The 13354-nt window shown below is 41.9% G+C and overlaps 4 protein-coding genes across 5 annotated transcripts in view; 1 reads left to right on the top strand and 3 right to left on the bottom strand.

Moving 5' to 3' along the window:
• Positions 1-908, bottom strand: part of LOC103392480 (olfactory receptor 1019-like) — a 2112-nt gene extending 1204 nt beyond the window's left edge. Inside the window, exon 1 of the mRNA XM_025064122.1 lies at positions 5-908. Within this exon, the coding sequence (XP_024919890.1) occupies positions 5-565 (561 nt within the window). The 5' untranslated portion in view covers positions 566-908. The remainder of the gene's footprint in view (positions 1-4) is intronic.
• A 60-nt stretch (positions 909-968) lies between these two features.
• LOC103392479 (olfactory receptor 11A1-like) lies at positions 969-2850 on the bottom strand. The gene has a single exon (XM_008329097.2). It carries the CDS (start codon positions 2827-2829, stop codon positions 1876-1878), a length of 954 nt encoding a protein of 317 aa, XP_008327319.1. The 5' UTR covers positions 2830-2850; the 3' UTR covers positions 969-1875.
• Positions 2851-4539: 1689 nt separating this feature from the next.
• On the bottom strand, positions 4540-5938 carry LOC103392468 (olfactory receptor 51I2-like). Its single transcript, XM_008329080.3, has one exon. It carries the CDS (start codon positions 5552-5554, stop codon positions 4619-4621), a length of 936 nt encoding a protein of 311 aa, XP_008327302.1. The 5' UTR covers positions 5555-5938; the 3' UTR covers positions 4540-4618.
• Positions 5939-8815: 2877 nt separating this feature from the next.
• ube2f (ubiquitin-conjugating enzyme E2F (putative)) overlaps positions 8816-13354 on the top strand; it is a 17113-nt gene continuing 12574 nt past the window's right edge. Inside the window, exons 1-5 of one of the 2 annotated variants that reach the window (XM_025063814.1) lie at positions 8816-9050; positions 9755-9841; positions 10157-10337; positions 10508-10537; positions 10960-11025. In XM_025063814.1, the coding sequence (XP_024919582.1) occupies positions 10223-10337; positions 10508-10537; positions 10960-11025 (211 nt within the window). In that variant the 5' untranslated portion in view covers positions 8816-9050; positions 9755-9841; positions 10157-10222. Of the gene's footprint in view, positions 9052-9754; positions 9842-10156; positions 10338-10507; positions 10538-10959; positions 11026-13354 lie in introns of both variants that reach the window. The other variant, XM_008329079.3, reaches the window with a different exon arrangement.

The raw sequence follows: 13354 nt of genomic DNA, 5'->3' as shown, positions 1-13354 counted from the left end.
GAACACACGCCAGTGTCACGATGATCCAGTTGGCGCAGAAGAGCCGGGCGATGAAGGCGCTGCACAGCCTCAGCCTGGACGTCAGGGAAATGTTAACGGCTAAAATACAGGCAGGCGTGAACCAGGAGAAGAACGCCAACTTTAACACTCTCTGCTTGGACATGACAGCGTGGTACTGCAGCGGTCGACATATGGCCACATATCTGTCGTACGCCATCACCGCCAGTATGGAGAGGTCACCGCAGGCGAAGGAGTACATGACCTGGGCCTGGACCAGGCAGCCGGAGTAAGAGATGACGTGGAGAGGAGAGAGCAGATCCCACAGGAACTTAGGGTAGAAACCTGCGGTGCCATAGAGTCCGTTGATGCAGAATGTGCAGAGCAGAATGTACATGGGCTCATGGAGGTTTCTGTCCAGAATGATGACTAAAACCAGAGAAATATTTACCAGTAAAATTAAACAATAACAGAGCAGAGTGAGTGAGAAGAGAATAAACCTGTGGCTCATCTTTTCATCTAAACCAGAGAGAAAAAACATTGTGATCAAAGTGACATTTCCCATCATGGACAAAGAAGCAGCATGTCATCATGACATGGAGCGGCGGTGCATTCACAGGCCACTGCCCTGCTTCACTCTGACTGGTAATTATATCCTGACTGAAGACAGGGGGCGCATGCTTGGAATGAAACCAGCCAATCAGTGATCAGTGAAACAATCTGTCAGTCGTCCTGTGGACGCTTTGATGAACAATGAGGGTTCAACTTTCAACTTTGGGTCAGACGTCCAGTCTGACTGACACAACAGTCAGATGGACTGTTCAGGACTGTACAACAACATTAATGTTGTCGAGGACAACGACTGGACTGAACTTCAGAAAGAACCACGTTCACCGTCCAAATGAACTGTCATGAAGTTTTTGGGGAGGACAACGACTGGACTGAACTTCAGAACCACGTTCACCGTCCAGATGAACCGTCATGAAGTTTTGGGGTTTTTTTTCTTGACTTTTTTCCATATCAATAATTCAATCATTTGTTTTAGTCACAAAAAATAAAACAGGTGAGAAACACTGACCTCTACCTGCTGTTATTGATGATGCAGCGATTTCTAATCCAGCCACTGATTTACATCATCACGGTTTGGTCGGTGCTGGTTGATATTTTGTTGTCAACTAAAAATAAATACACTGCACTTTATTACATGTTGGACTTTTAGTCGTTTTTATTTTCATGTTTCAGTAGATGGCGCTCTGTCTCTTGTCAGTGTGATGAATTCATGAGAACATTAGAACCAGGCCGGCCTCTGGGTGTTTGAATTATATTTTAATGTGGAGAAATGTTTGATTTTTTTTTTTTTTTGGATTGAATCTGATTGATTTAAAACAAATTGATTACAGATGTTTCGTTTGTTAAATGATGAATCACTGCAAGAAACAGTTCATAGAAGGACGACTTTGTTAGTGCAATAAATAAGACATCAAAACAAAATGAAATATATGCCAGAGAATATTTGAAAGGATTTTCACCAAGTACTTTAGTATTTTTCTATTGGAATCCAGGCCTTTTTTTCAGTTTTTGTAAAGAAAAATAACTGAGGCCATAAATCAAAACCTGCTGAGAGAATCTGAATAGATTCACAACTTAGGTAAAACATTATAGTTTGCTCTCAGAACAGAAGGTTCAACGCAGTTCAACACAAATACATCCTGTGTAAACAACTGGTAATTACAGTGAAATCGAAATAAACCGTCTGAGAACTTTTTGACTTGATTTTACTTTTCATTTGTTTCAAATATAATTATCAGAAAAACATTAAGAACCACTGAAAAAGAAAAATATATTCAATGTTTACTGTGTCTGTCCAATCAGAGCTCATCAGGGTTTCGAACCCTGGAGCGCACACACCGCAGGCTTCCGTCTAATCAACACGACATTTATAATTGTTCGCCGTATTTTGGCGAGTTTGAATCCGTACAATAACGGGTTCACAGCTGGTGGGATGATTAAAAACTCCATGGCCATGAAATTATTCAGGTCCATGGATATGTCGACGGACCCGAACCTCATGTAGAGAACATCCAACAGCACGCTGACGCTGAAGGTGAACAGAGAAATCAAATGTGGGACACACGTGTTCATGAACCTCCTCTGGTTTTCTAACGACACCAGACACGTTCTTATCAGACGCACGTACGTCCACACAATAAAGACCAAGAGCACACAATACAAACATATATTAAAATACGTCACCGCCGCGTTCCCCGGCGGGGACGCGCAGGCGAGTTTCACCATCATCCAGTTCACACAGTAGACCTTGTTGATGTAGGAGCCGCACAGCCTGGAGCCCAGGAGCGTGGCCGTGTTCATGAACATGGAGAGCAGGGGCACGAGCCACGTGACCAGCACCAGGGCCGAGATCCTCTGTTTGCTCATGAACGAGTGGTAGGTGAGGGGGTGACATATGGCCACGTACCTGTCGTACGCCATGAGGGCCAACATGGTAAAGTCAGCGCACACGGACGAGTGTATGACGTAACCCTGCAGCATGCAGCCAGCGTGGGAGATGACGTGGGTCGACAGCAGGTCCAGCAGGAACTTGGGGTAGAAGCCGACGGTGCCGTACAGGGAGTTGATGCAGAGGTTACTCAGGAAGATGTACATTGGCTCGTGGAGGTTTTTATCAACCACGATGACAGAGACTATGGTGATGTTTCCAATCAGAATCAGACAGTACCACAGCAGAGTCAGCACGAACACAGCACTTCTATACTTCAGAGGAAAGTCCAAACCGGAAAGAGTTAACAGCATGACAACGGAAGAGTTTTCCATTTCTATGTTTGGGTTGTTTGTTTTTTTTTAATTGTCAGGTTAAACACAAGTTTAAAACTCACAACTTTATAACAATATATATATATATATATTTTTTTTACCAAAGTGCTGGGGGTAATGGGTGAGTGTCGGCTCCCAGGAACCTGAGACGATGTTCGTCCTGTTTTATATCCTTCTCTGGGAACAACGACACGAAGACAAACCAATCAGAAGGCTCCGTCTGTGGGTGTGTTCCTGGTGTAGCCGTACTGGGGGAGCAGTGGGGGGTGGGTGTGGGTAGTGGGCAGTGATTTTTTTTAAAAATAAAATAAATAATAAAATAATAATAATACATTTTGGTCTGTTCCCACTTTGTTAGAGGCTCATTTTGAGGTTAAACCTTTGGTTCTGAGTTAGGATTAGATGAAGAGCCAGATTAGAGTTAGGGTCAGGATTAATTAGCCTTGAAGCCTTGAAATGCACTAATGATGCCTGAGTTCAACAACAACAACAGACACATTCCATTTTGTGTGCAAATTTGCATGAACGATCCTGCAGGTGAGATTCAAATAGGATAAATAAAAAAACTAAAAAACACAAAATCTGACATCAACGTAAGAGCGGCATTAAACCAGGCAAAGGGCCACATGTGGCTCCCGACCCACGGGTTGGCCACACCTGGTGTAAGGGAACAGGGAATACATTATGTCTGTTTGAAATCCTCCTAAAAGACAAAAATCTGTTTTTCTGTGTGTGTGTTCTACAGCGCCCCCTTTTTTCGCTGACACCCACCTGCCCACACACACACACACACACATCATTTTCACAGATTTTGCTTCATCACTCGACATGAACTCTTTTCTACGTCACTGTAGTTCCTAAAAATGGGAATTCTCCCAAAAAGAAAAAAATAAATTTACAAATCAGTGATGTTTCATTAATATGATCTGCTGTGTCCCCACTGCAATAACTCAGCGCCACCCAGTGGGCCTCCAACCTCAGTTTGAAAACCACGGCATGAAGTCTTCACAGCACGTTTAAATCTCAGTTTTACATTTAAAAACAAAGCTAAAATACAAACCATAATAAAATAATGTTAAATTGCAACAAAACTAAAACAACTTCAAAGAGGCTGAAATATAAATGTAACAGCTGTTAGTGTTAGAGAAGCATCCATTCATTATTTATATACTGTATTTTACTGATGTATAAAGAATCAGACTGGAAGTAGAATTTAAAGTCACGTTAAAGAGAAATTAAAGTGACGTCTGGACATTGATCAGAATTTTAGAACAAATCAGTCACTGTTTTTTTTCTGTATAAAAGTATTTTATACTTTTTTTTTAAAAACACGACTGCACATTTTTTGTGACATCACGGAGCATCGTCTCGTTTGACCGAACAAACTCTGAATGAACAAAAATGAAATGAACGTGTTTACAGTGTGTGTTTAATCCGGTCCACATAGACACTCGTATCTCGATCCACTCGTGTCTCGATTGCAAAATTGTACCAGAAATATATTTGAATTAACCTCCCATCTAAACACCAAAAACACCGATATAAACAAATATATTGATAACATTTTATGATTATAATTCAAAAAACATTTTATATTATTGTTATAAAAATGGGTGAAATAACCAGAGCGGGAGACAGTGTCGGGTGTTCGCTGTATCTCGATTTTTATATATTTGTTTTATTTTCTTAAATGTATATATTTGTTTTATTTTCTTAAATGTCATTTAATAAACAGTGTCTTTGAGTAAAAACACTCTGCAGTGATGAGCAGCGCGGGGTCACGTCGACGTCAGTGACAACGTTTTAAACACGACAGCATTTTGAAGACAACTTTTCTGATTTTGGGTAACTTGAGTCCGTACACCAGCGGGTTCAGGATGGGGGGGATCACCACGAACTCCAGCGACAGGATGACCCCCAGGAAGGGGTTCAGCTCCTCCACGTTGATCCTGCTGAGGGACACGTCACAGAACACGGTGATGGAGTAGTTGACGAAGGTGACGATGTGAGGCAGACAGCTCTGGATCACCCTGCTCTTGTATTCGGACGACTTTTTCCGACACACCAGAACGATGCGCAGATACGTGTAGAGCACAAACAACAGCGGCAGGAAGACGGTGGTGGTCGACACCAGCATGCCCACCAGGTTGTTGAGCCCCGTGGGGACGCACGAGAGTTTGACTATGGGCCAGTTGGCACAGAAGACCTTCGGAATCTCGTTCCCGCACAGAGGGAGTCTGGCGGACAGATAGACACAGGTGAAGACGGAGAAGGCCGGGTAGATGACCGCCAGCGCCACCAGTCTGTAGACCACCCGCAGAGAGATTCTGCTGTGGTAATGTAAAGGCTGACACACCGCCACGTATCGGTCGTACGCCATTATCCCGAGGATAGTGAGTTCGTAGGAGGCGTAGGTGTAAATGACGTAGACCTGGGTGAAACAGGCCCAGCGTGAGATCAGGTGAGAGTCGGACAGAAGGTCTCTGAGGAAGCGGGTGAAGAAACCAGTGGAGCCGTAAATGGAGTTGAGACACAGGCAGACTATGAACAAATACATGGGCTCGTGGAGGTTCTTCTCCCGCGTTATCACCATTATTATCACGGCGTTAGCGGACACGATGAAGACGTACAACAGGAAACACAGGACGAACGTCGGGTAACGGAAGCTGCCCAGGTTCAGGAACATCGTCAGATTGAAGTACAGTGGGAAAGTGTTATTTTCCATTTAACACCACAAACAAACACAGCATTTAAAAACCTCGGGATGAAAACGTGGAAGAAGAGCAAAGTCACACAGTCACTCCATCAACACAGAACAAATGGAGGAAAACATTTTCTTGGTCATAAATGCTGATGTCAACAATAATGTAAAAAAAAAAAATCACTTTTTTTTGTTGGTCTCCTGCTGTCACCCGTCCCTGACTGAGCTCTGAGGCAGGAGAGCTGAAGAGTAAATCTCCATGAGTTCGGAGACTGTCCGACAAGCCACACCCACTCCGATGACGTCACCATCGTTTGTCATGTTGACACAGGTCATCACAGATGACCTCCCCCCCACAGAACACCATCATTTGTTTTCACACTTGTATCCAAATTGGCCTTCGTTTTGACCTCGACCTTTCTCTGCAGCGCCCCCTTCTTGTAGAGAGGACTACCGTGGAGGTCCTTGGACAGACATATTAAAGGTCATAAGGCACAGCCTTCCACTCTGGGTCACCTGAAGGTCACATGGTGGTATTAGGCTCTCATCCTAATACCACCTAGCCCCCCCCCCCACAATCCCAGGTTGGGTTGAGTTAAGTCGGATTAAAAATCTCTGATAAATCACTCCACAGATCACGACTGTGGCGACTAAAATAAATAAATAATAAATCTGAGGAAAACATTCTGACCTCAGGATCCAATCAGTATTAGACACAAGGGAAAGAATTACAGTTATTTTCCACTTATTCCATATGAAGGAAAAATATTGAGCCACTGCAATTTATTTTGAAAACAAACAAACAAACAAAAAAACAGGAAATGTCAAAACCGAATTCATAAATGTTAGTTCATGAGTTTGTAGAATTATTTCTGCTAATGTTCGATGGTCCTGTCTGTGTGTGGCCTGAAGGCTGCGTGTTAAAAACACCACATCATAAAAGGCCTAAAAACTCATTAAAATGTCACTCCACTGTGGTAGTTTGTTGTGTTGATGTGTGATCTATAGTGACTTTCACTTTCATATACAGTCATTTTTCCCCCAAAACTATTTTTCGGGCACACTGTATTTGGGGAAACCCAAGCATTGCGTTATCGGGTTTTCATTATCGGAGGAAAATCTGATAACGATTCTTACAGATGTTACATAATTATGCTAATATCGGTCGGCCGATAATATCGGACATCCTTAATGTTACGATACGAGATGGATGATGAAATGATGTGTTCAGTTACATTGTGTTAAATTGAGTTAAATTATGTTGAGTGTAAATGCATTAAGAAATTCAGATCCTTGAACAAAGATAAAAGACAAAAATATTTAAAAAAACCAACGTGACACAACACCACAGTAGAGGCCTAGTGTTTGTGGAGTGTAAATAAAGTGGAGCTTCAACCAAAGTGTGTGTGTGTTTGTCTGTGTGTGTGTGTGTTTGTGAATGATGAAATATCACTGCAATAACTTGTGCGAGTCGATCAGTCGTCCTAATGTCCATCAACTCTTCAGATCCCTTGTGTATCATCACTTTCTGAGGCAATTATTTCCACCCAGAGACTCAAGTTATGGTCGTTGTTAAAAAAAACAAAACATCGTTGTTCACCTGCGATCCAATATTTACTGATTTAGAAGCATTAATAGGAGCCCGAGGGGCAGGAGTTGCATGTTTTATTTGCCCACAGTTGCAGCAGCAGCGGGGTGATTAGGTCGGACGTGGTCAACAGGTCATTATTTCCATCTTCCCACAGGAGCAATTAAAAACTCTCTGCTTCCTGGGAGAGCTGCGCCGGGCAACTGGAACAACACAAACATGTTTTCCACTTCAGCCAATCAAATCAAACATGTTGTTTAAAAAGTGAAATAAACAAAAACTGTAGTGTTTTAATGATGAACTTTTTTTATTTGATGCTGAACTTTAATATTGATATTGTTGTATAACAGACATAATGATGACTCAGCAGTTTCTTCTTTCTTCTTCTGAGGGTCAAAATGGAAATGATGAATATTACAAAATCCATATCTATATGTACTTTATATTAAGGAAAACAACAGTAATATTTAATGACTCGAGATGTTATTTACAGATTAAAATCAAAGAAATATCTACAGAATAGGTTTTACATTTAATCATACAAAATAAATTGAATACCTCAGTCAGAGCTAAGGTGGAAATTTTCAGAGTATTTCCACGTAGTATTTGGTTACCTACAGTACTGTATGTGCTGTACACACAGTATATCTGATTACTTCCTATCATCTTCCACGTATTCCACTTGGAACACTCCACCTTTTAAAATGATTTATTTATATAAACCAGTGGAGATAAATTGTACTTTGATATTTTTGTGGGAGAATTCTAAATGGTACAAACACACACAGAGAGAGGTTTTATTCATGTAAATGTACTGATGTCAGCCTGAATACATTTGGATTTTACTGAAGTAGAAACTCAAGTGTAAAAGCCTTAACCAATCTGTAAAGTATAGACTGGTTAATATATCTTTATATATATTTTAATATGTATTAATATATGTGCCTGTCTGTGCATACTGTACATTATTGCTGCATATGACGTGACTATAAATTGAGTATTATTTGCAGCCCTTCCTCTTCTCTTCCTCTCATTTTCTCCTCTCGTTCTAACCAGACTATTGTGACTGTGACTTCAAGGTGACCTCAGCTGAGACATCAGTGGCGGTGGCTGTGACGTATTTGTGACGTCTGCCTGTCAAACTTAACGAACCACTATGCGCTGCTTTGCTATGAAACGTAACTGAACACCAACACAGATGCCTCCTGACAAAATGTCTGCTGATATGAAACTCTGTAAATCGTAATCTACAAATGTACCTGTAGCATCCATTTAAATTCATGCCGTGTGTCTTTACTGTATATGTTTGAGTGCAAATGAAACAACACTGCCCTCTACTGGATGCGATCCGTTTCAGTTCAGGCTACAAAGTTATTTGGATGAAGTAATTGACTGGTATTTTTCCAAGCGTTTTTTCGAGCCATTTCTTATCCTTATTTTGCATTTGACTGACTGGTTTATCAAATAAAACACAGGTTCATATACAATATGTTGTTATTTTAAATACGTGGTTTAAGTTAAACGACTGTGAAGCTTACGTCGTCCCACAAACGATAACAGGTAGCAGTATATAATAATAATAATAATAATAATAATAATAATAATAATAATAAGGGTGGAATTACGGGTTTTCTGAGTTGCTGGAAGCGGAGCTGTTTCTCGGAACTGTTTATCCACTTGCGTGTGAACCCGGACACCAATGACGAACGGCCTATACCGCACTTCCGTTGCTCATGACGCCGGATCGAAGTTCTGACAGCTGATCTTTTAGTCAGTGTCACCAACCCAGTGACCCCGAATCCTCAGATTTAAGCGTGATTGTGGGTCGGACGTGTCCGCGACAGTCTCCGATTGCACTTTAGATCGGAGCCTTGGACGAAGAAGCGCTGTTTGATTATGGTGTAGCCCTCAGCGCTAACTCCGACGCAGCAGGTAAAAGTACATAACAATTCTAAAATAGCAGTGGCTAGCAGAACACATTGAATACAACCCGACGACGCGGTCATGTTGTCATAAATGTCATACCTGGGAGGAATAACCTCTGGGTTTACGGCGGTTTGGATCTTTAAGGTTATAAGAAGCTAGCTGTCATTAGCACCGTTAGCCGGTTGTTGGTGATCACGTCAGCGGCACATCTGTAACATAAAAACACTGGCAGCAGCAGCAGCAGTGTCCCTTTAAAACGCATCAATAAATATTTAACGACAAGGATATGCAATTTTTCAAATGTGTTTGACGTGATATATTCAGCCGGCAGTTACGTGCTACACCATTTTACCTGCTTAGACTGGTTACAGCTAGTTAAATGACCAGACCAGTTAAACTGATTCCACCTGATGGTTGTTGTTTACAAATAGAATCAGCCCGTGAGGTTGGACGAAGTCTGTTTTTATTTGGCTCAAATGTAAAAGTGGGATATCGTTTGGTGTAAACTCTGGAGGCTATGGCTCTGTGTGTGTAAATACACAATTTTAAATTATTTGTAATATATATTGTATATTATTATTAGTATTTTAACCTCACATACTTAACTTCCCAGGTTTTACAATTAAAGTCTGAAATGAAATTACATAATCAAATCATGAAATGATGAGAAATCTGTGTACAACATCATATACTTTACATATATTTTACAGTAAACAGGAGCGATGCTGTATATGTATGGTCAAAACAGAGGAAGGAAGGAGGCACCGGCGCAGCTTTACTAATCACTGATACACAGGTAGTACACGTTAGTGAGTAACATGAAGCTGCAGTGATTGACTGCTGAGGCAGGTGGACACAGAGTCAGCCAGAATTAAGCACACGTGTTACCTGATACCTATCCTCTCTGCCACTAACCCCCTCCTCACCCCCCCCCTCCCCCAACAAAACAGGGAAGTACACCACTCAGTACTTCCTTTTTTAACCTTCAAAATGTACATACAGTATAACTAATTCTGTCCATGGAATAGTTTATTATATAAATGATTTCTGAAGTCTTTTTTTATGCAAATTCAAATCTGATTGTGACTCTTGATTGGCTCTGTCCCTAGTCTGCATCTGAGCAGCAGCAGCAGCGTGGTGGTGGTGGTGGTGGTGCAGTCAGAGTCAGAGCTTTAGCCATGCTAACACTGGCCAGTAAACTGAAGAGGGATGACGGAGGAAAGACGGGCCGGGTGCCTGGAACCTCTGACTCCACCCACAGGGTCTCCATCAGGGATCGTCTCCTCACCAAAGGTACCAGAGTTAAACCTCCAGTCGTTATTGAATTGTTAGAACCAGAGAGTTCATCTGGGACATATTGTATTCACACATAAATATAATGTAAATAAGAAATTTTTTTAAAGAAATACGACATCTATTCCTCTCTGAGTTATTGTTGAGGTGATTTTTTTTTCTCTTGACAGAAGTTGCAGAACTTGAAGCCAATCTGCCTAGTAAGTACACCATACACGTCTACAGACTGAAGTACAGCTGGTAGTCAACTTTGATACACACACTAGAGTTTATAGCCCTTTTTTGATCTCTAATAAGTGACTCCACACAGTGAGTGAAAATCATCTAAATTGTCTTTAAAAACTCCCTGACTATCAGGGGCTGTAGTATTTCTTTAGAATATGTACTTCACAGTAAATATTGGTACTGCTGTCCCAGGTGCAGTTCAAATCCTTGAACACCAGGTGGCGATATGGTGCCGTGTGTAGATTCTGTACTGATGAAGATGATGCAGAAAATACTTCATTGATTTTTTTTCTACTCTAACAGAAATAAAACACGTTTTCACTTTGACATTTTTATTCCTGTCAGTTAATACTACCCCCCCTTCCACCCTCCCCCCCCTTCATTTGTACTTGCTCAGGTACATGCAAAGCCAGTTTCCCTGATGAGGACAAACTGCATCACTTTCAGCTGGCAGTGTCTCCTGGTAAGATACTGAAGTAAATACTTTATAATACTTCAACATGCACAGTACTTCATATTCAATAACTGCAGTTTCTCGTTATGAATGTCTTTGTGGAATTTACCTCTAAATATTAACACTCACAGGAAGTAGTTTTACTCCTGTAATGACAATTCCAAGTCTGGCCACATGCAGGCGCCGTCAAAAAATAACTCGGTCATCAGGAAGTGAGTGAACTAATGCTAACAAACGCTGCAGCGAAAATGATCATCGTGAAAGTGGAGAAATAGGAACAATTCCATTCTTAACTTCTTCTTTGAGGACTTTTTTAAAGATTTATTTTCACATTTTTCTTTTTTTGTTTTCATTTCCCTCCATTCCCTCAGTGAAGTTGCCACAGAACACATTTGTAGCTCATGGTTGGCTTAAACAGCGACTGTTTCTGAGAGTGTCTGGGTGAGTGAGTGTGAAATTGGGTATTGACTCTGCAAATGTGAGGAATTTGTTCAAACAGCGGCGTTCGTCCCCTCGTCTTCAAACGCCACCGCAAACCTTCACCGCGTTTCGACCGCCTGGCTGCACCATCATTATTCCCTAAATCCAATCTGCCGTCTCAGCAGTGTTCCCGGCTAAGTGGGCTACTTTGAGGACATCTCACACACACACACCGAACACACACACACACACACCAAACACATCGGCGTGGAATTACTCCACTCCCTGGAGGCTTTTTACTGCCGCGCACCTCAAACTCCTCCGACGTCCGTGCACAGACATCCTCCTGCCTGGAGTTTGCTTTTCACCCGCCTTCTTTTATTGTGTCGTTGTGTCGACATCTTTGATCTGCAGATGTATCTGAATGACGACACAAAAGACTCTAATCATCCCAGTTTGTTCATCAGTCGGCCCTGACTCCGTGTTAACACGGACCTATTACACGTTTCAGAAACTGGAGCGAGGCGTTCACCTGGGTTCACCTACGGCGCCATCTTTCAGACAGAAAATCAATTACAACACTTAATAAATGAAATGCTCGATGTTCTCCCTAAACTGGTGCCTTTCCTCGTGTTTTGGAAATAATAAAAAACAAAATTGACAACAGAAGACACTGCACTGCACGAAGCATTAACTGTTAAATTCTCCCAAAAAAAAAAATGACAACAGAAGATACTGCACTGCACGAAGTATTAACTGTTAAATTCTCCCAAAAAAAAAAATTGAAGTAATTGTGTTGGAACTGTGATGGGGGCGGGGCTACAATTGACTCAGTCAACACCAAACACTCGTCTGTGGTGAAGACGATGGGTGGCTCAGATCAGTGTGTGTGTGTGTGTGTGTGTGTGTGTGTGTCCCCAGGCCACCTCTTATTCAGCTCATTTTTCTCTGTGTCAGCGAAATCTGCAGAGAAAAGGCAAAGCTGAGCAATTAGTACAAACCTCGGTGTCACGTTGTGTAAAGGGGAGATGATGATGATGATGATGATGATGATGATGAGGAGGAGGAGGCTCAGCTCCCACAGAAGGCGCCACTGAATTAACCCAAACACAAATCACTTCCTCTCCTTCACACGCTTTCCACGTTTTCTCTCTTCGGTTACAGTGAATCGGTGGTCGACTGTTGGCATATATATATATATATTATATATATATATATATAAAAATACATATATATATATATATATACATAATAAATGTAACTCTGTTTTACATTAGATCCAAAAATACACTGGTCGCACTTATAAACGTCAGAACCAGTTACACACACACACACACACTGCTGCTGCACCTCATCACTGGCCAATCAGAGATGGGAGATCATTTCAGTCTGGTTGCAACTGGTGAATTTAGCACTGTGTGTGTGTGCGTGTGTGTGTGTGAGGGTGTGTGTGACACCAGTTGTTCCACAGCAGTGGACACTCCATGAATAAATAACCAGGTCTGACTGCAGCTGTTAGTCAGTCAATACTCTCTCTGTCCTCTTTTATTTCACTCCTTTTCTCTGGTGGATCTCTGGTCTCCCCGTCCTCCGCCCGTCCTCTCGTCCTCCTGTCCCCCGTTGTCTCTTTATTTCCACCACTCTTTCTACTTTTCCATGGTTCAACATTATCTCAGGCTGCGTCTCTCTCTCTCTCTCCCGTTCTCTGCTCTTTCATTAGACAGAGGTGAGAGTGTGTGTGGCACCCTGGTTTAATTACCCCCCCCCCAACCCCCCCCCAGAGAACTGCCTTCTGTTTGGATTGTTCAATTACAAAGGCCTTCCTCCCAGCATTCATAGAACCTGGAACTGTTGGAGTAGAGACACACTGTCGTCATCACACACACACACACACACACACACACACACACACACACCC

This window comes from Cynoglossus semilaevis, chromosome 16, assembly GCF_000523025.1.
Source record: "Cynoglossus semilaevis isolate Cse_v1.0 chromosome 16, Cse_v1.0, whole genome shotgun sequence".
Lineage (NCBI taxonomy): Eukaryota > Metazoa > Chordata > Actinopteri > Pleuronectiformes > Cynoglossidae > Cynoglossus > Cynoglossus semilaevis.
Note: the sequence above shows the minus strand (reverse complement) of the source record. Positions and strands in the feature narration are given on the sequence as shown.

Excerpts from the sequence above, each read along its gene's own strand:
- LOC103392479 (XM_008329097.2), bottom strand. The coding sequence starts at position 2,829 with ATGGAAAACTCTTCCGTTGTCATGCTGTTAACTCTTTCCGGTTTGGAC.
- LOC103392468 (XM_008329080.3), bottom strand. The coding sequence starts at position 5,554 with ATGGAAAATAACACTTTCCCACTGTACTTCAATCTGACGATGTTCCTG.